We start from the raw sequence: 21,641 nt of genomic DNA, 5'->3' as shown, positions 1-21,641 counted from the left end.
TCTGATGTTTTCATGGTGCAATATTACATCACTGACTTCTAGCTTAATTTAATGATTGGTTCAAGCTTTAGAGTTTGTGCACTATTTTAGTGCGTCCAGGTAAGATTTTAAGTAGGCCATGAAGACACAGTAAGCCTCCTGTTTGGTAAATTTGTTGACATGCGTATGACATTTTGCTAATAAAGAAATAAGATTAACAACATACATTTTCTCGACAGGCATTTAATAAGCAAGAAACAAACAACATACATTCAGTGTTTAGTTTGATGCATCCATGTTGAGCATCTACATTTTCTGTTTTAAAACAAGGTTATGGCCATACCAATAAAGTCAGACTACAGCCCCCGCCCCACAAAGAAATTATGTGTGTGGTGGCAGAGGGAACAAAGAGGGTTAACATTTAGCCTTTATTTTACAATAACTGACACCCAGGAGCAAGGCTGGATTAATACCTGGGCAATGAAACTCATGCTCATTCTGCTAGTTGATCATTTTCCCCACCGACTCGTTGATACAAACTAACCATAATGTATTGTGGCTTGCAAACCAATCATCACTTGCCCATCTATCAAATTAACAAAATAGAACTTTTAACTCCATATTTTGTTTAGAATATAGGCCTATTAGGTTTCTGACAGCAACGATTACTATCAACATCAAAAGAATGGGTCAAAGCCTTTTGTCATATTTCTGTGGAGCCGGTCATGCCCAGGAGTGCAGGTGGACGGTGATTAAAGAATGGCCGCGTTAACGAGTGACTCTCAGTAGAATGCATCGTGGTTGTCATGGTGATGAAGTCGTTAAAAAACAGCCTCCAATTTTAGTTTAATCAGTCTTAATTAAGATAAGCCTACTTATCTGTGTTTATTATCTGACAATTTAATTAAGTTAAATTAAGACAAGCCTACTTATCTGTGTTTATTATCTGACAATTTAAGTAAGTTAAACTGCGCTCAATAATTATCCGCTGAACGTTTCTTATAATGTGCTGAACAAACCTGTAACCTACCTTGGGATTTTGTAGCTTACCGTGACCGTTACCTACGAAATTGTTTTGTACAGTTTATAACGTCATTAATCAACTTGTCACCAGTTAACACGGTCACCCGTTAAACCGAAACACCGGCAGAGGGATGTTTACTTGCTTTTACGTGCAGACGTCAAACTACATCGTATCCCATCATGCAGCAGGAGGCCGTGGAGAGATCCAGCAGCTGGTAGTGAGTTACCACAGCGCCGAGCAGGCAGCAGCTAGCGGCCACCACAGCTCACATTCACACACACTTCATGCTCCATGTGAGGTAAACTGAGCCGTCTACCTTACAGGAGACACACAGAAATATGCTGTACGGACGCCTGAGGAGTCACCACAGCGGCTTCTGAGACACCATTGTCACCCGGTTTTCATTTTGGAGGATTCCTCCCTCCATCCTCCGGATCGCACCGAACAGGCGATGACAACGGCCCCGGCAACCCCGCAGCAGATGAGGGACCAGCTGCTGCGGGCCGTGGACAGTCAGAGCAATGTGAGTGAGGCTAGCTGGTTAGCTTTAGCTTGTTTACCTGCCCTCTGGTAAACTCAACCAGGCTCCATTTACCGACAGCTACCGATTTATCGTGTAAAAAAATATACTTCACGTTTTGGGTCGGCACCGTTGTAGCAGGCGAATGTCTGCGAAAGACACAGGAAAGACGCTGAATCTGTGGAGGTGACAGTTCACAAAGCTAACTTAGCAGCAGCTTTAGCTTGGTTAGACAGCAGTCTTGCGTTAGCTGGTTTATCTAGCATGCTAGCTGTTAGCCTAGCCGTTACATCGTATTTAACGGTAACTTTATGCAAGAAACACAACAAACACGCTTCTTGTGAATACTTATTGAACTATAATATAATCTTTATGTTCTGCAAAGGGGTCAGGGTTTCGACGTTGAGCGTTCCACGTTAACAACCCCCTGTTAACGAAGTGTGGGAGGTAGTTAGCTAACTCGTAGCTTGGATAGCTGAAGCTACGTTTTAGGAAATAGTCAGACCCTTCCTACTCAAGTTAGTTAAATGCTAGCGGCAGCCAAACCAGCTACCACAGGTAAGTCTGTCGACAGTTAAACGAAAGAGGACTTTGTCGACATGATGATAAACTTGTTTTAAATAAAAAATAGTCAATGTTGAAGCCCATTTTTGCTCAAATGCCACACGTTTGTCCTAACACATGCAATGATGAAGGATTTTTGAGCTGACACTTTGCCATCTTTACTTTTCAACGCCGCTGTGTAGCAGAGGCAAGCTAATGTTTCCTAGCTTGTTGTAAGCTAACTTGCCCCCCATACTCTACACGTTGCAGACACGATTCAATTATTTTGTATTCGTCAAAAGTACTGAGTTTTTTTAATCAATCACATTCAATTATGACACTTAGTAGTCGTGTGGCTATTACCCACTTCCTTACTGTGTCTATATTGTGATTCAAATTATTATTAAACTATGTCTCCTACTGCCAAACTCTGTGAATTGTGGTTTAAGAAAAGTCATATTTTTTTGCTTATAGAGAGCAGGTGAAACAATGCAAAATGTTTGTTTGTCCCCCCTGCAGATATGCAATATGGTGGTCGTATTAGAGGTTATTTCTGGTCTTGAAAAGTATCCTATCACCAAAGAAGCACTTGAGGTAAGACAATTGATTATGTGAACTACTTTTTCATGTACAAATTGGGTTGCCTGATTTCGCTCTAACTCTCACATACATTATTTATTAGGAGACTCGACTAGGAAAACTGATCAATGATGTACGAAAGAAGACCAAGGATGAAGACCTTGCCAAGCGTGCTAAGAAACTCTTACGAAACTGGCGAAAGCTGATTGAGCCTGGGCCTGCTGTGGCTCCAAGTGTCCCTGGGTCTACTAATGGCAGTTCTCATCCCTGCAGAACTGAAGCCTCCCCACCTGACATCTCTGTGTCAGGGAAGGGAGTCCCTGAAGTTAAAACCAGAAATGATGTCCACAACACATACTCACCAAAAGCTGAGAAATCAGGCAGTCGCAAGCGCCGAGCAGAGAACAGAGACAGTGGAGTGCACTTACCAGAAAAAATCTCCAAGCTGTCTTCATATGATAATTCTGTTTCACCACCACCCACCAATGGGATTGCAGGAAGCCCTGATACCCTGCCTGACCAGGAGGTCGTCCCGTCCCCTGACAGATCTCGCATAGAGCACCTTGACAATGATAAAATCAACAGAATTCCAGTAAATGCTGTCAAGCCTCGCCCCAGCTCCCCTGGAGTGGCCAAACTACCTAGCACTTCCTCTTTAATCAAGGTTGCAGTGATGCAGCAAGCTAGAATGGATGATGGAGGAGGAGGAGCAACAGGGGGTTATTATCAAGCCAAAAGTCCCCGTGGCCTCACTACCAGTCCAAGGAGCACGAAGCAAGACACCGTGACCAAGCGCTCTGCGGCATACACACCTAAAGGAACATCTATCCCAAGCCCATCCCCTAGAGATTCTCCCTTGCCTTTGTCCCAATCTGTGTCCTCCCCAGCTCAGGCATCGTTTGCTGACAAGCTGCCACACTCTTCTCATAGGTCTTCAATGCACTGGGCCAGTTCGTCAGAGGTCTCTTCTCATTGCCCACCGCAAGACATATCTGCAACACTGGAATCCCCATCAGTTTCCCCCTCACCCTCTCACCCCCAACACAACTCAGAACTACTTAGGCCGACACCTGAGGTACAGGTTGTGTCGGATGATGCAGACGGGACAACAATCCCCAACTCAGAGCATAAAAGAAGGAAGTACAGGTCTAGAGACTACTCTGTCAACTTAGATGGCCAGAAAATAGAGGACACGACTAAACCAGTACGGTTAAAAGAACGCAGGCTGACATTTGACCCTGTCACAGGTCAGATAAAACCCCTGGTACATAAAGAACCTTCTCAAACAGAGGAAGCCCCCACTCCTGACCCTGCTGAGTCTAGGCAGAGAACTGAAAGCACTGTACAACAGCCCACTGCCACAGCTCCAGCTCCAGGTCCCGGCCCTAACCCTTTTCACCAGACAAACTGGAAGGAGCTGTCCAGAAACGAAATCATCCAGTCCTACTTGAACCTTCAGAGCAATGTGCTCACCTCCTCAGGGGTCCAGGCCCCTAGTGCACACTTTTTCATGTCCCAGTATCTGAAAAGGGAAGAACAGGAAACCAAGGAGTCGAGGAAGATGCATGTTCTGCAGACGGACAACTTAGTAGGGGAGTTACCGGGCATGAGCCGGGAGGTGACGGATGAGGACCTGGACAGGGTACACACAAAGCACTGGCCGGGGGTGAACGGTTGTTATGACACCAACGGCACCTGGTTTGATTGGACAGAGTGCATATCATTGGACCCTCACGGGGATGAAAGCAAATTGAACATCCTGCCATATATTTGCCTAGACTGACAGGTTTGGGAAGGCTGATGTCCTTTTCCACTCCTGTGTTCGTCTCCCCACAGAGACTACATACTTTGTGATTTTGTTTGTCCACTGTGAGTTTGGCAAAAGCCAGGCCTGCTAAACTCCCCCCCTGCCCCCCATGCCTCTTCCTCTTTCTGTGATAATCTATTGAGATTTTGGTATAAAAAGAGTAAAGATTAAAAGAATAGTTGAGTTTGTGATACCAAGGGCTGTTTCTGTTTTATTTTTCAAACTGAAAGCCACAGGAATGACGAGGCCCTAGTTGCAGAGTGCTGCTACTAACACAGAAGACAAAAAAGAAAGGACAGAATTATCCATGGCAACCAGAAACAATGTTTCGATGTGAATTTTCAATGTTCTGAATTGTACCACTATTTCAGGCTCACTGATAATACTGTCCATATTTTTTTACCTTTTAGTTTCTAATGAGGAATTACAATCTAGGATTAAATTTGAGGGAAGGCTGGGGTTTGGCTGCCTTGTTGGTACCCAGAAAGGTGTTGATAGAGTTCATCTAGCACAGGTAGAGCTGAACATGTCCAGAGTGTGAAATACTGGAGCATATTTGGCAGTTACAAGAAGCTTTATGTGAGATATAAAGAGTAAATTATAAATTTCTTATCATGTATACATCTATTTATTTTGACCAGTTCATTTATGGGACGTTCATCCAAACCAGATGTTCAAAAACGTATAGATCTCCTTCTTCATTTCTCTTTTCTGCATCACTGTTGTCAGCCAGATCTATAGTATAAAGGGGGGCATACAAATGTTATTGCATGGTCTTTCTTTAAGATCGACCAGTCCATTCGGTCATTAACATTCCATACTCCACCCTTCACACCCTTTCGCTCTCTCCGTCTCATCACACAGCTCGCATGTCCATGCCATCTCAACTCAAGAAGAAATTTATTCTGGAATTTTGGTTTCAAATTGTTCCTTCAACACAGTAGTGTGCTGATTGGAAATGTGAGAACATCTCACCACCCACAAGTTCTCTCTCAAGCCTAAAATATCAAAGAATGTCAAATTAGGTGGTGCTGATCAATAATTGCATTTTAGAGACAAAAACAAGGAAATGTTTAAATGCTGGAATTCACTTTGTCTCCATTCCTTTAAATCTTTTTTGCCTTTTTGGAATTCCTTCAAGATTTTTCTACAAGTTAAAACCGCCTTAGTGAATGTACAGGATTGAGACCTCTTTGCACTTGTTTGTAAGTTGACAACTTGTTGGTCATTTCATCCTTGACTTGATTAAAGTGTGATAATAGTGACTGATGTTCCCACAAAGTTGCAATTATGTGCCCATATAGAGTTTGTTCAGTTTAAGACACAATTCACGTTCTTGCAGCTGCGTTTTGATGGTTGTGAAAATATTTAGCAGCATTTTGGTTGCTTCCATTTTTAAGTACAACAAAAAAAAGAGAGAGAGAGAAAGCTGTGTGCATCCGATTCTTGCCATTTTCCACATTACAAACAATTCTTGATTTTGATTTCCCTTTATACTCACCAGTCACTACCATTTTTTTCTCACCTGACCTGTTTTAAGATTGGCTTCTGCGCAGCCTCTCTACTCATTCATTCTTTCAGTCATTCATCCCTACCAATGTGCCTTGGTAAAAACGGTAAATCTGGATTTGCTTCCGCATTAAAAACACGCCTGTCCTTGGAGCTGGCTTTACATGCGAGAACTCCAAATCCCTACGATCAGTATGACGCTGGTATATGCACCATTTCTGTTACTTTTTTTGTACACACTGATTTAGTGAGGGTGACGCTGCAGACAATGAGAAACTGCACAACAACAACAGCTGGCAATAAAGGAAAGTGCTACAACTGATTGATAAGAATCTGTTTTCTGGAGTTTTGACTGGGCCATCTTTATTTGTTCAGTGTTTAACATCTCTCAATTGTTTGAAAAATAAAATGATCTAATTCTTCAGCTCAGACTTGTGCATCTTTTAGTGTTCTGTGAATTGATGTGTTTAACAATTGTGAACGTCCTCGGAAGGTTCATTCTGAGCTTTGTACACTTTGGCTTTTTATTTTGAGCTTCGCTGTACTAAGTTGCGTTGTGCTGTCATTTGTTGTACTTACCCAGTTCATCCATATGGGGGTGCCCATTGTCCATTTGCCTCCTTTGTCTGCATAAAGTGTGTTACGTAAGCTTGGGATGTTGAGAGTAATTGCAGTTCAGTGGAAATTGTCTGATCAGGCTTGTACTTTTTCTATTTCCATATAATGATATTAGGCCCCCTTTTTTTTTTTTTTAAAAACAAACAAAAAAACACTCCTACTCAAGTCTTAGATCATTCTCCATCTGTGGACACTGATGTGTGATAGTAAAATATGGCAAGAGATTGCACACAGGCCCCTAAAGGTTTGATCCCAACTACGTCACTCCCTGCTGTGACTCAGTGGAGTTCATGTCACCTCATTACAGATACCAGGATGAGTAACTGTTCTCCCCTGTCGAGAGTTTGCTGCCAGACTCTGAATCAGTCCAACACACACCTGTATGACGTAATTACCTGCTACATGTACAGTCAGAAGTACAGCTGTATTTATGACCAGACACAACGTCAGAGACTGAGGAGAGACACCTGGACTTAGGGCATTTTTCCTCCACAAGTGTTGTCTGGTGAGAGTTCCAGCTGTGCCAAAAATGCTGTTAGCCTGACGTTGTGCAGATCATTGAAATCTGTTGATGGATTGATTTAATGATTGATAACAAAAAGTGGCGCACACACACACACTTGCTTGCAGGTAGATAAAACCACAAAAAATGCTTTCTGAAGCTGCTTTCTTGGTTCAGTTCATGAAAGTACTTCTTCAGGCACTTCACACCCCTAAAACAGAACCTCCAATTTACTCATGACTTTGACACCCAGCAATACAAATCAGTTATTCAGGTGTTTAAGTATTCATTAAATACACTGTGGAACCAGACTAGGCGAAACAAATGTCCATTATGACCATTTCACTGCCCTTAGTGTCAATAGCCAATAGCTCCCATCCTGACTGGTAGCACTGTCGTCCATAATAAGATTAGGGCTGGTCTGGAAAAACAGTTGGGTGTGTGTCAGCGAGAAGTTCTCCTTTTTAGAAAATATACACTCTTGTTACTTTAAGGGCCCCAAAAAACTAGGCTACAGCTATCAAATGATTTATAGTTATTTCTCCAGATGTTGATGTTTGGATGAAAAATCAATAAAGTTCATTGAATCATATTATTATTATTCAGGTTTTTACTGCAAGACATTGATGGTGAAACTGTTGCAACAAATCTGTAACATTTTAGCTGTTAAAAAGTTGTACCACCTGGCATTTGGAGCCCATATTTAAGTATAATGATGGCTTTCTATTTGAACATGATTGCTTTTTAATTCCAGGATAGCAACATAAGAGTTAGAGTTGGACTTGCTGTTTCAGTGTGAGACTAAAAGACACAAAGAAAAGAAAGAAAATGTTCCTATGCATTGATTTTATAAACTAGTATGTCTTTGTTATGTAAAGAAGGGAGCCGGCCGGGCTGAACTGGGTAAACTATTCAGTTGTAATCTTCAGACCTCACTGATAAGCTTTACGACTGTTGGCATGGGAGAAGAAGTTGTAGGCTATTTGTTATCTAAACTCCATAGTTGCGACATTACGTCAGCTCAGTAGCTCGTTGTGCTTAGTTTAGATTCTCCAAACTTCCCCCCACCCCCCTCTTCACAGTGACTCAAGAAAGTGCGACAATTGGTCTGCTCTGCTGCTCGTCTGGTATGCAGGGTGGGACCTGTGGATCACTCCCACCATTCAGGAATTTGGGAAGTTTCCTTCCATATAAGGAGTTTTTGATATCAATCGCGACCTAAGGAAGAGAAGGGGAAAGGTGGAGCCTAGGATCGATTAACCAAGTGTATGACCAAAGAGTACACAGGATATCAAGAGGACTCCCGTTTGCGCACTTCCGCAGTCGCTGCAACTCTCAGAACTGGATAGTGGGAATGAATGATTGGGTTCATATTAAGTCTGTTGTTCTGAGTGCAGGCATATAGTCAATAATATAGTCTATATACGTCTTTATGACATGTCCTATGCCTTCCAGTAATACCTTTGTGTATATTTTAAGCTAATAGCTCACCCAGCATCTGCCAGATGTTTTAAAGACGAGGTGAAAGCTGTTTCACAAATCTCTATGAATGGGGCTACATTAAGAGCCTGGAAAGGTCCATTTAATTCAAAACACGTGCAACAAACCTATATTATCAATTAAGCTAAGCAAATTTGTGATGACAAATAGATCAATTGGCAGCTTCAAGAAGCAGCTCATGTAGCCTACATGCTGTAAAAATGCATGTTCAAATTTAAAAAAAAAACAAAAAAAAAAACTAGTTGACCAGTGTACTGTTCTGTGTGTAGGATTTATAGAGATAGCTACTGAAGCTGTGAGTCCCCCAGTTTTAATCAGAAACCAAAAAGAGGGTTTCTATAAGGCAACACACCTGCTCCAAAGTTTTTTCCTCAACACAACTGTAGAGAGATGACAGGATATGAGAAGAAAGAGCAATCAGGAACAAGATCACTGACCAGACTCAAACTGAGGAAATCACGGTTCACACCCACTGTTTTGGTGGTGTCACAACTCATGTTATTGTGTGTTTGTTATCATCTTGTTAGGATAAACTGTGCTATTTCCCAGCCTTGACGTGCCGGGAGAAAACCAGCAATTTGATCACAATTATTCCTAATCCCAGCCACTGTACATTGTCTTCTCATATCTGCATAATGTATCCAATATGCGTATTACAAACAATGGCCTATGTGTTACACTACTCTTTTTGGAATGATTTCTTATATGTTATTTATTACCAGCTGAATGAATTTTATTTCCCAACATGAAGAAAAAAAAATCTCAGGAAGGAAATGCTGAATGAAGTCTTCATTGATTTATTATTCTGTTGGCCTGATATATTATATAGGCTAATAATCGCTTTATTCTAAATACATATCATGTGTCAGTGTAAGTGTTAATTGTAGTAGCCTATGTTAACTCCCCCAGTCTGATAAAACTCCCAAAGTCACAATAAATTAATGACAACAGAACATATGACATCACTGATCGTTTTTTAAACCTGTGAGAATTTTGACCCTCCCCTAACTTTGTTTTTTTTAAATGACACAGGACTCGTGGGCCCCACGTCAGATAAGGGCCCAAAAACTTACTACTAACAGAGGACATAACCAAATGTAACATAACATAATCAAATGCATTGGTCCTCAACATTTTTCACGTTAAGGACCCCTTAAACTGACACAAATTAGACCACAGACCCCCATTTGATAAGACTAGAATTGAATCGAACAGACCACCCACACATACGCAGGTGAACCACAGCAGTGAATTATCTTGAGTCTTCAGGCCGCACTCTTTGACCGAAACCGTGGGAGCGCTCTAATTGGCGGCCGTAAAACAGAAAGGAAGTATTTAGTTCACTCCGAGGTTTCATTGGAAGAGAAAGTCCAAGATAATTTAGCGCAGTTTTTATTCTCAAATTAGGTGTCTTTTTATCCAACCAGACAGAAACACCTCAACTCTCTGACAATGGCCTGCTTTAACAAAGGTCCTGCCTACGGACTGTCTGCGGAGGTGAAAAACAAGGTACGTACCCTTATTTTACTGTATTAATGAATACAGTTGTATCAAACATCATCCAGTCATTTGGCTTTTGTACAGGAGTCACCTGGCCTCCATTTTAAGGCGCGTGCTCAGGTTCACAAGTTAGTCAGAAGTCAATAGAAAAATAGTAGCGTTAATAGGTTTTTTCTTATTAAAGTTGAACACATCATTTCAATTTCCACGAAACTTTATTTGAAGTACAACAACATTACAAAGTATATATTCATCTTCAAGTTTTACATTTTGACAAGCAGAAAGTATAGATATATGTTTTCCTCACGCAGGAGACACACTTTAGAAAAGAAGAAAAAAAAGGCCATGGGCGTTGTCCCTCCTGGCAGAGAAGTATGTCGTTGTGGCAAAACTGTGATCCCCGTTTCCAGCTGTTTTCCATCCTCTGCGCAGCTTGTTGCCCGGCGTTGTGACCGGCATTAGCAGATAATGTAATTCTCCTATTAGTCCCAGGCTTGGATGCCGTCCATCCTCGTTATTGTCCGTCCCTGATTTTTTTTTTAGGCTATTGCTTTCGCGGAATAGCAAACCTCCCCCTTGCGGCAAGGTGTCGCGGTGGTTAAAAGTTTTTATTCGCTCAAATCATGCCGGATCAATGCAGAGAGGGACGTTTTCCATTGTTCATTCTGTAAAAATAAATCAATGTGTTTGACTGAAGTCACACAAATCAAGCCGAGGCTCCAAAATGATCTATCTACTACTAGGTAATGTGTAACTTTTAGTGAGTTGCGCCCTTGATGAGGAAAGCACCCTGTTAATATGGACCTGCCTGCACAGATATCTGCACACCCGGATCCCTTTAAAATTCCAGTGCTGATGTTGGAAATGACTTTTCCTAAAGGTTATTGTGCATCACACTGAACTGCATGACCTTGGGAAACGCTCCCTTTTTTTTTTTTTTTTTTAATAAAGTAAAAGGGTAACTCATGTTGTTGCTGTGTAATAACCCACTGTTCATGTATTACTAGTAAGACTTATGTATGTCAAAAAGATGCCCACTTCTCTAACCCTCTTCCATTTTCTCGCACACTAAAAAAAGTTTTAAAAAAATAGTAGTTTAAGTTGCAGAGATCTTTTGGTTTTTGCTTCTTCTGCCTTCACACACACACACACACACACACACACACACACACACACACACACACACACACACACACACACACACACACACACACACACACACACACCACCCACTGTTTCTTCACCTCCCTCACCTTCAGCTGATTTATTTATTTTCAATCTGCATTCCTTGGCCGTGCCCTTGTATGGGAGAGAAAGGGGTGTCCCCTCCCCAAATCTCCGCGGAACAACATGTGCTGGACGTAAAGAAAACACGTAGATTTCCTCTGTCTGTTGGCAGGGGTGGCCTTGGAGGGAGGGCTGGAGAGATGCTGACTTGAGTGAGTGGTATTTCCTGCTATCAGTGACGTAGTAGCCTCCACCGTGAAATGTGAGGCATTTAAGGATTTACACCCCACCACAACCACCAACACCCTCAAATCCCCCCTTCTTCCCAAACAACCACCGTTCTTTTGCTTAATAAGCCGGCTGGAATATGCAATCTTTTTTAGAGTGTTGCCACTCTCTGTATTCATTTATTGGATCAACATGCACAGTTGCACACCCTTGTTCAGCTCTTTTATGCCAGCACTGTGGGGTAAATTCCTTGTGTTCAGCTTGTCTCTTTAAATTACATTTGTAGGATTCTTTGTGGGCAATTAAAATAGACCAGTGTTGTTTTTTAATATGGGGGTAACTGAATGAAGGAAATGTAATTAGAAGACAGACATTCCTCAACACCAGCTGCGAGCCCAGTGCAGCCAACTTTTATGCATGTAGTAGATTCAGTTTCTTATTGCCCTCAGGACACAGAGAGATATTGTTAGTCAGTTGTGAGTTTGCACGAAGCTCATTCAACACCTTCAACCTTTTACAGGGGAAAAAGAAACGTATACCTGTTTCTGTTTTATTTTCTTTTTTGAGTGTGTCCTTTCATTTCTGCTTTCTCGTCAGTCCCGCAAGTGACTGAACTGTTGTTGACGTGGTCATAATGCCTGTCCTGAATGGCCTCCTTTCAGAGTTCCTCACACCTCAGTCATCAATAGAGAAAAGCTTTTAAATCTAAGTAGCACCTCCGCAGTGACACTCTGACCAGAAAGTCAATCTTTGTGTCACGTATAGGCCCTTTAAACACACCCTCCCCTATACAGCAAGTTCCTTCCTGCACTACAGGGGAGAATTTAACAGTTAACAAAACAGGATATCCGTGTGTGTGTGTGTGTGTGTTTGTGTGTGTGAAGTTATGTCAATGTCACCTTCTTATTTATGAGGGTTAAAGAAAAGACCAAAAAAGCCTGTGTAAGAGCAATCTACGTTGAAGCAAAGTGAAAAACAGGGGTGACTGTGAAACATGATTGCATGCAGTCATAATAAACTTTTGGAGGACGGACTGGTTTTCGTGATATATAATTATCCACAGTTCTGTCATTATAGACGCGGCTCGGTTATAGGTGGTCTGTATAGTTTCCTTCTACTCTTAAAGATTCTTTAGTGGCTTGTGTGGGTGGTTGGTTGGGGTCAAAGTGGTGCAGAAAGACTGCAAATAACTTAATGCATTTACTAAAAATGCAATAATCGCTGAACACAAGTGAACTTTGATCACTCTGCCTGTACAGATCGCACAGAAGTATGACCCTCAAAAGGAAGAGGAGCTGAGGGTCTGGATCGAGGACATCACCGGTGCCTCCATCGGCCCTGACTTCCAGAAAGGCCTGAAGAATGGAGTCATCCTGTGCGAGTAAGTAGAGATTAAAAAATTGCTGCTGTGGCTTGTGGGCCTTGATCATCTGTTTTTGATATGTACAACTGTTTGGAAATTTGAAATATGTTCCTCTTTTCTCTCTCTCAGTCTTATCAACAAGCTTCAGCCGGGCTCTGTGAAGAAGATCAACAAGTCAGCACTTAACTGGCATCAGGTGAGTTTGCTTTTTCAACTAATGGAGGGTGCGGTGAAATCATGGTTATTGCATGGAAGTGACATCACTTTGTGGGATTTATTTGTGTGGCACCGGTTCATTGACACCAGTGATGATGGTGCACGCAGTTAAAGATGTGTTATTGTACGTTGTTACCAAACAGTTTCTTGTGCTGTCATGTTGCGCTTTCAACATTTTCCATGCTAAGTCATGGTTATACTTGCATTTTGGCAGTGTTGTAAGCCCCTTTTTGTTGTGCTTTTGCAGCCATTGGTTAGAGCACTTTCTGAAACTGGTTTCTTCACTGGGGTGTAACCAGTCCCAGTAAACACAGTGATTGGCTGAAGGTTGCAAACATGTTTTAACAGATAAATGATTGTGTTTTGTTAATGAGACAATTTAAGCTGCTATGCAAACAGAGGAATGATCTCACCTCCTTCCTTTTACATCCTGCACAAACAGTATTGTTCATGTCTAAATAGTTTGAACTGGTGTGTTTTTTTTTTTAGCTGGAGAACCTGACCAACTTTATCAAATCCACCACAACATATGGCCTGAAGCCTCATGATCTCTTTGAAGCCAATGACCTGTTCGAGAACGGCAACTTGACGCAGGTCCAGACAACACTGCTCGCGCTCGCTAGCATGGTGAGTCTTAAACTATCACAAACTAATTATATCTCCATATAGTTGTTACATCTCAAAACCTGATGTGCGTTTCCTCAGGCTACAGTGCTTAATGAACTGCAGCTACTGTTATGAATGATTGGATTTTTGGATCTCCACCATGATGACCCTTCTACACTTTGTTCTCTTCAGGCTAAGACCAGGGGCTGCCAGTCCCGGGTGGACATTGGGGTAAAGTACGCAGAAAAGCAGGAGAGGATGTTTGATGAGGAGAAGATGAAGGCTGGACAGTGTGTCATTGGCCTACAGGTACAGTACAGAAGGTTTGAAGAGCGCTGTCTGAACAGCAGAATTTAAAATGTGGCAGTTTGATTCAGCATACAGACATGCATGTTGTTCCCCATGTATATCTCGTCTCCTTTCCTGCCTTCCCCCAACTGTCACTGTCTAATAACTCTACTCAAACAAAAACTGAACACCGTGTACACTTCTGTCTAAAATCTCCTCACCTGGCAGATTTAAATCTCGCTGGCCAGTGTGACTCTAACCACTTCTCGGTTAGTTGCTTTTGTGATGTGATATGACTGTAAAACTGAACCCCACAAAAACCGACACAGTTTATGAATTGGATGTGTGTGGCTGGATCTGACAGAAGTGATTCTCCTCACATGCTTAGAAAGCTGAGCACGCTATACAACATGTGGTGAAACTATTGTGAAACCAGAGTTTGTCATGATCGCATGTCAAGCATAGCATACTTCTGTACAAGAGCTGCTCATTGTTCTCCTTCTCTTAAGCCTCTCTGATTTGTTATTGTTGCTGTTGGCAAGGAAGATGTAAAATAGATATGAGTGCTACTGAAATGGAGGAAGACAGTATAACTTACTGTCTTATTGCTTTAGTTGAATGTGGTGTAGTCATGACAAACCGCTCACTGAAATATTGAATGTGTAGTTATTAAGATTTTATGAATATTTAACTTGCATAATTACGATCATTTAACTTCTGTTTGTAAATCATATTAAAGCAAATGTTTGGTCTTCTATTACAATTAATGTCAGACTGATTTATTGTTTTGCTTTTTCTTTTAGATGGGGACCAACAAGTGTGCCAGTCAGGCAGGTATGAATGCATATGGCACCAGGAGGCACTTATATGACCCCAAAGTTCAAATCCAGCCACCCATGGACAACACAACCATCAGTCTGCAAATGGGAACCAACAAGGGAGCAAGCCAGGTACTGGAACACATGTTTAACTTGTTATGATTTCAGTATAATAGGCCTGCAGTGGAAATCAGCCCCAGGGCGTTGAGCATCAGTTGTTCTATGTCGTGTTTAGTCTTGTAGAAAGCTGTAAAACCTTGGATTTTCTCCAATGAGGGAAAAACTGACACTGGATCTGTTTGCAACATAATCGCACTTAAGAAAAAGTCAAACTGAATGTGTTTTCTAGCCGTCTTATTCCTCTGTCTGCCTCTCACCACAGGCTGGGATGACTGCTCCGGGAACAAGGCGTGCCATTTACGACCAGAAGCTGGGCACGGACAAGTGCGACAACACCACCATGTCCCTGCAGATGGGATACAGCCAAGGAGCAAACCAGAGTGGCCAGAACTTCGGCCTGGGTCGGCAGATCTACGACGCTAAGTACTGTCCTAAAGCTGGAGAGGTTCCAGATGAGCAAAACGGAGCAGGCGGCGTCCGTGACTACATCCCAGATTACCAAGACGAGGGTTACCAAGGTTACCAGGAAGAGGAGCAGGTGTACCAAGAAGATGGGACAGATTACTGAGGGGAAGAAGGGAGCTGAGGAAGGGAGAGGGAGATTGTGTAAAGGAGGCAAGACAACCTCAAGGCGGGCAGTTTATTTTTTATATCCAATAGGATGTTACACCTTTTTTTGGTCACATCCTTGTAGTATTGTATGAAAATGTTTTCTTACCCCTATTTGTGCAAAACCATTGTTACACATATCATGAACTGTATTTCTGTGATTATTTTTTATTTTAAATGTTTAAATATTTAAAGCTTTTTTTTTTTCTCCTTAATATCCCAGGGATTTTTTTAATGTGCCAAATCCCCACTATTTTTTTTCAGTGGTTTTTGCTGACTCATATCGCATTAAGGGAGATCCTTAGGTTTTTGTAAGGGCAACATAAAAGTAAAAGTGAAACTTTAGGGAGTTTTTTAGAAAACACATGTTATTTTGAGGAAGAAAAAAAAATCCATGTGTTTATCTTTTATTACCTGCATCATCTGTGGAAACAATCTCAGTTTAATTCCCATGAATGAGAATGTACATCTGTTAGTGTTTTTTGCTTCTTCAGTATTGATCATTGACATATAGTAAACAGTTTTGGTTGTTCAGACAGATGAGGGAACAAAACGGATATGCGAGAACAAACCAGATTTAGCTTTTATATTCTGTCTCTCGCCATTCTTTTTTTTGTGTGTGTTCTTTTTAATGGAAGAAATATTTCCTTTGTTTTCATAACCAGTCCAACTGGAGTTAAACTTGTTTTCTTTGGAGTAAAGACAGTGGGGGAAGTGGATTAAAAAAATACTCAAGTGAAGTTTTGAACATTCCAAGCAAGAATACTGGATTCTTTTTGTCAGTGAATAATGTTTAAGTGAATCATTCCTCAATATTGGTTGATATGCAAACCAATCTTACGATTATATTTGATCATTTAAGATTTTTATTTATGCATATTTGTGATTTGAATGGGGGCTGGTTTTTTTCTACATTGACTCTGAGTAACATTTCGTATTGAACTATGTATGTATTTCCTCTGGAATAGTCTTTGTGGCAGTGGAAAATATAAATGAATTGAGAAGTATGTGTTTGTGAATACAGTGTAATAAAGTTGTGTATTCCTTATCTGGTGTTGTTTGTTTAAATATTTATGTATTATCTGCAATAGTGTAGCATTGTTTAGGTGTTGACTGAGTAGCTGTAAGGAAGCTTCAGGGCATAAAAATAATGACTGAGATGACAAACCAGATGATCAGAGATAAACAACACAGGAAGGGTTATGAAACAAGCTGTAAGTGCAGAGTGCAGTGCACAAGTTGCACTATTACTATATCACTCTATAATAAGTCCTTAACAATAACCCTACCCTCCATTTTATCCAGCCATACAGATAGTTTTGGTTTTATTTGTTTATTCTGTTGAAAACGGGGTGAAAGGAATTTCATTTGTGCTACTCAGAGTGCTGAAGTTTTAAATTTTAAAAATCTACAGCAACACAAAAGAAAAAATTGTGAAATTAAACAAATTATCACGCCATGCATACAACTGTGTTGGGTCCACATGGATGAATTAGTATAAATCAGCAAATCAAATAAAACCAATTTAAATAATCTCCACAATCAGATTTTAGACCTTCATTTGTACGGTAAAGGTGATAAAGAAGATACAGATAAAAAGTAAAAAGTCTGTCTTGCCTTTCACCTTTGCATTGGGGCCAGAGGCAGATAGTTATATCGAAACTTTGGTAAATACAACCAAAACTATTTGGAAGATTAGATTCGAGCAGAGGAAGTGAGAAAACACTGTGTTTTTGTGGCTTCATAGTTCCTTTATATTTTCATTAGCCAACAAATTCTTTGACCAAACTTCTTCATAGTTGTGTTTGAAAAGAAAGGCCAGTTTTCAGCAGCAACAGGCTGAAAAGACATTCAGTCTGATTGATAGCTCAAGGGCACCTCAGGGTGGCTGATGCAGGGGATCCCAAAGCAAAAAGTAAAATATTCAAACCCTTAAATTAGTAGCCACAATGGAAAAACCTAATCACAGATGAAAGCCCAAGTCTCTTCAAATCATAACCATGTGTTTCCAAAGCTACATGGAGGTGGCAGCAATAATAAATAAATGAATACAATCAATCAATAAATGTAGAATAAAAATAAAAATAAATATTTTTTTAAATAACAGAGGTCCTTATCATGATTGGCCCCGAAAATGTTCAAAATAATCTGGGATTTTTGACCCCTGACCTCTATACACCAAGAATAAACCACAGTCGAAAATCTAACAATGAGGTATCTTATCCCCTTGGTTCTCTTTTGAGTCTGAATGTAATGTGCACAGTTTTACTGGTACAGGGATTGGTAAATGGTGATAAATGTGTTAAAAGTACAATATTTATATCTCAAATGTGCTGGTGTTTTCCAGCTCTGATCATGATCCACATACTGTTTTTTCCTTATAACTGATATTTTTTTCTCCTTTTGATGTGCAGAACTAACCGTGCTATAGTTTAATGTGCAGTTAAAAACGATAATAAAAAAGGGACACGTTGGAAGGAAACTTGACACTGAACCATAGACTGTATGAACCATATACTGGTATGAACACAGACTGCGCCACCTGCTGTTCACAGGGGGGACTACCGCCGGAAGACTACCACCGGATGTTTGACTGAAATCGCGCGATATTAGGCCCAACGAGACTTCTGCCCGTTCTTTTCCAACCGGAACGTCAGGCAAGATGGTAGGTGTCTAACTAATGGTGAAGCGTTTGAAAACATAATCTAAAGGCATCTCAAGACTACAGAAATATTTTATGATACCTGACGACACCATCCGACTGTTACACACGTCCACCAACTTAATTGGTGTAAATCTTTGAGAAGAATGTCAGAAAAGTCATATTTAGTAGCTCCGTAGTAGCCGGAGCGATGGTCGACTGTGCTAAGCTAACACCAGCTCTGTGTTCAAACTTAAATAAAACGTGTCCTCTGTATTTGATAACCACACGCGAGCACAAACCAATTGCCCTATAAATGTTAAAAGGATATATTAGATTCATTTGAGTAATAAACATGAGTGCTGTGATGTGAAAGCTAACTGGAAGCTACATGCTAATTGGTGATTATGTCTGTGTTCCAGGCGGATACCGAGATCAAGAAGAAGCGTACCTTCAGGAAATTCACCTACAGGGGTGTGGACCTGGACCAGCTTCTGGACATGTCCTAGTAAGTAAAACCCTGCTGGTGGTCAGCTGGAGCTAACTAAATGAAAGTCTGACACTGTAGTTGCACCATGGGTCAGAGTCATTTTTAAGTAAGTCACAGTTCAGTAGGTTCCTGGGTTAAAGTATGGTATGTTTTTAGTACAGCAGAAAAAAAGGGAGAAAACAATATTTTGCTCCTTCATTTGGAATAATGTAAACCTACAACAATAGCTCATTGGTCAAAACTGTCAAACAGTTAAGTTGTACTGAAGTTGGAAAGTCAAACAACTTTTGTCTTGCAGGGAGTAAGAACACCTGCACGCTGCTGATTTATGCTTTTGTCTGATAATGTCACATATCCAATGTTTATAGTTGTTCCAAATTGCTTCAATTAACGGTGATGGTAACAGAGAGGAGAGGGACAGGGGGACGCAGTATGATTTAAGTATTGGGATAGCAACTGATATTTTAACAATAGTATTGTGCCCAGTCAGCATCATGTGAGGGTCATCCAGCTCAGGTCTCTCGTTTGTCATCCTAACGGCAGTGACATTACATGAACATGAGTGACCAGGGTAACTTTATCAAGCCAACGAGGATGCGACAGATCAGTGGTACACTGTCTAAATGTTGTTGCTGGAACTCACGCTCTAGATTATTATTCTGTACATTGGAGTAAATGGACTATTAAACTATTTTGACAGTAACTGTAATGGGACCCTAGCATACTACACCGAGGAAAATACCAAACATCCTGTACTGAACAGTTAGGGATGAATACATTTACTGTTACACCACTAGTGGAGCCTCAATGTGATATTTTTGGGTGAGATGGTGATGATTATTTCTGTGAAAGGAAAATAAACATTGACTAACTGCACAAGGCTATACAATTGTCTCCAATCTTATTTGATGAAATGTGTCAGCTCTCTGCCCATAGAAATTGAAAAGGGATGTCTTGTCACAGTGTGGATGATAAATGTTGAGCAGAGTGATCATGAGCTTAGAACAATATATGAGAGCGTAATCTGATAGTGTAACTGATTTAATGAAGTCCAGAGCTGTCTGGAGATGATGGTAGTGTGATTGCACCTTGTTAGAGTCATGTCACTATTTACATTTTTTTTAGTTTTTATATTTCAGTGTAGCTGGATGTTTAAAAGTTGCTCGCAGAGCATTCAAATGCTAGTCAATAACTGATACTGGAGATGCAACGGTTTCAAGTGGCAGAAGATTAATCAACTATTTTGATAGTTGATTGTTTTGAGTCATTTCTATGGAAAAAAATACCTTGCTCCAAATTCTGAGATTATTTTTTTTTTAGTTCTTTGGTCGTTGATGACTGTAAATTGATTGTGTTTGGGTTGTGGGCTGTCGGTCTGAATGAGACATTAGAGGTTGCATCTGGGAAAAGGTGATACTCATTTTTCACCATTTTCTACAACGGTTAATCAGCCAAGTGACTCTTAAGAAAATAAGTTGCATTCCTAGCTGTCACTATGGTTTGCTGATGATTCACAATACTCAAAACTTAAATTCATATTTTAAAGATGGCTACGGGCTTTACTGACATGACTGTCCTGCCTTTCTCTGTAGTGAGCAGCTGATGCAGCTGTACTGCGCCCGCCAGAGGAGGAGGCTGAACCGTGGTCTGCGCCGCAAGCAGCAGTCCCTCCTGAAGCGCCTGCGCAAGGCAAAGAAAGAAGCTCCCCCCATGGAGAAACCAGAGGTGGTGAAGACCCATTTGAGGGACATGGTTATCCTGCCTGAGATGGTCGGGTCCATGGTTGGAGTGTACAACGGCAAGACTTTCAACCAGGTTGAAATCAAGGTGAGAAGGGAGGATAAACATGTAAACTCTGAAATGTTCAGCTGGTTAAGACAACCACATTCATCACTGAGAACGAATGTTGCTTGGGTTCCAAAAATGATACAAGGGGAGATCTAAAATGTTGTGTTTTTTTTAAAAACCCTAAAAAAACTTCAGGTCAGGGTAACAGTAGTTTGTGTACCCAAAGCTTGTTTCCAGGCAGAGGTCAGTCAAAGCTACAATGCTTGCATTCACATTCAGTTGTGAAGCCATTGTAATCATTTACTATATCTGACCTGTAACAGGAGACATCATTTCCCAATAATGTCAGTGCTTCAGAGACATAGTATGGAGAAAATGTTATGTGTAACCACGCTTTCAGATTTTAATGGATGATTATATTTGAAAGAAGTAATGTATGGTAAACTATCATTTTCTGTGTATATACACAGCCACAGGTGAATGGTAAGATTTGCATTGAAAAATTAGACAGACAGACATACATGACAATTCTTGTGGAATTTGAGTTGATATAACTCCTAAAAATAGCTGTTGGTAAAAAATGTAACATTACTGATATTTAATTATTTTATCATGCGCCTGGTATGACCCAGTATTCTGCAAATGTACCCAATTATACCTATTTGGTTATCTGCTTCCTCCACCATGTGCAATCTATATAATTATAAAATGTTGATTTAAAAACTAAGAGCTACCTAAATTGTATCGGGTTAGGATTAGCAGTTATTACATTACTGTGTGCTGTTTATGAGGCTTGAGATTTATGCTGTGCCACTGCTTGTCGCATCATTTTAAGTCTGAGTCAGATAAAATCTCAATAAAATTGTGGCTTCGCTTATGTTCATGCTGCTCTAAGTAAATGGAGCATTTATCTTGTCACTAACATAAAGCTGTTTGTCCTCCCCACAGCCTGAGATGTGTGGTCACTACTTGGGCGAGTTCTCCATCACCTACAAGCCAGTCAAGCACGGTCGCCCCGGTATCGGAGCCACACACTCTTCCCGTTTCATCCCTCTGAAGTAGAATGGCTGTATACTTTGTATAAATAAAAGAAATTGGATGCTCCACAAAACGTGTCTGCTTTGCTTTCTTGATACCTCAACATGAAAATGTTTGTGTACTGGGTG

General features: G+C 40.8%; 3 protein-coding genes across 3 annotated transcripts; all 3 read left to right on the top strand.

Annotated features, from left to right (window-relative positions):
* The first annotated feature begins 1,230 nt into the window (after nucleotides 1–1,230).
* Nucleotides 1,231–6,066, top strand: crsp7 (cofactor required for Sp1 transcriptional activation, subunit 7). Its single transcript, XM_062428436.1, has 3 exons — nucleotides 1,231–1,526; nucleotides 2,586–2,660; nucleotides 2,749–6,066. Exons 1-3 carry the CDS (start codon nucleotides 1,455–1,457, stop codon nucleotides 4,426–4,428), a joined length of 1,827 nt encoding a protein of 608 aa, XP_062284420.1. The 5' UTR covers nucleotides 1,231–1,454; the 3' UTR covers nucleotides 4,429–6,066.
* Nucleotides 6,067–9,933: 3,867 nt separating this feature from the next.
* cnn2 (calponin 2) lies at nucleotides 9,934–16,604 on the top strand. Its single transcript, XM_062429071.1, has 7 exons — nucleotides 9,934–10,090; nucleotides 12,796–12,917; nucleotides 13,029–13,095; nucleotides 13,605–13,742; nucleotides 13,914–14,030; nucleotides 14,813–14,959; nucleotides 15,210–16,604. The coding sequence occupies exons 1-7, from the start codon at nucleotides 10,034–10,036 to the stop codon at nucleotides 15,513–15,515; spliced, it is 954 nt and encodes a 317-aa protein (XP_062285055.1). The 5' UTR covers nucleotides 9,934–10,033; the 3' UTR covers nucleotides 15,516–16,604.
* Nucleotides 16,605–18,165: 1,561 nt separating this feature from the next.
* rps15 (ribosomal protein S15) lies at nucleotides 18,166–21,586 on the top strand. Its single transcript, XM_062428804.1, has 4 exons — nucleotides 18,166–18,221; nucleotides 18,620–18,705; nucleotides 20,280–20,514; nucleotides 21,424–21,586. The coding sequence occupies exons 1-4, from the start codon at nucleotides 18,219–18,221 to the stop codon at nucleotides 21,535–21,537; spliced, it is 438 nt and encodes a 145-aa protein (XP_062284788.1). The 5' UTR covers nucleotides 18,166–18,218; the 3' UTR covers nucleotides 21,538–21,586.
* Nucleotides 21,587–21,641: the final 55 nt, after the last annotated feature.

Source organism: Scomber scombrus, chromosome 11 (genome assembly GCF_963691925.1).
Source record: "Scomber scombrus chromosome 11, fScoSco1.1, whole genome shotgun sequence".
Lineage (NCBI taxonomy): Eukaryota > Metazoa > Chordata > Actinopteri > Scombriformes > Scombridae > Scomber > Scomber scombrus.
Note: the sequence above shows the minus strand (reverse complement) of the source record. Positions and strands in the feature narration are given on the sequence as shown.

Excerpts from the sequence above, each read along its gene's own strand:
- rps15 (XM_062428804.1), top strand. Across the intron at positions 18,706-20,279 it reads CAGCTTCTGGACATGTCCTA|TGAGCAGCTGATGCAGCTGT; the intron begins GTAAGTAAAACC and ends CTTTCTCTGTAG. Across the intron at positions 20,515-21,423 it reads TCAACCAGGTTGAAATCAAG|CCTGAGATGTGTGGTCACTA; the intron begins GTGAGAAGGGAG and ends TCCTCCCCACAG.
- crsp7 (XM_062428436.1), top strand. The coding sequence starts at position 1,455 with ATGACAACGGCCCCGGCAACCCCGCAGCAGATGAGGGACCAGCTGCTG. Across the intron at positions 1,527-2,585 it reads CCGTGGACAGTCAGAGCAAT|ATATGCAATATGGTGGTCGT; the intron begins GTGAGTGAGGCT and ends TCCCCCCTGCAG. Across the intron at positions 2,661-2,748 it reads TCACCAAAGAAGCACTTGAG|GAGACTCGACTAGGAAAACT; the intron begins GTAAGACAATTG and ends ATTATTTATTAG.
- cnn2 (XM_062429071.1), top strand. The coding sequence starts at position 10,034 with ATGGCCTGCTTTAACAAAGGTCCTGCCTACGGACTGTCTGCGGAGGTG. Across the intron at positions 14,031-14,812 it reads AGTGTGTCATTGGCCTACAG|ATGGGGACCAACAAGTGTGC; the intron begins GTACAGTACAGA and ends TTTTTCTTTTAG. Across the intron at positions 14,960-15,209 it reads CCAACAAGGGAGCAAGCCAG|GCTGGGATGACTGCTCCGGG; the intron begins GTACTGGAACAC and ends CTCTCACCACAG.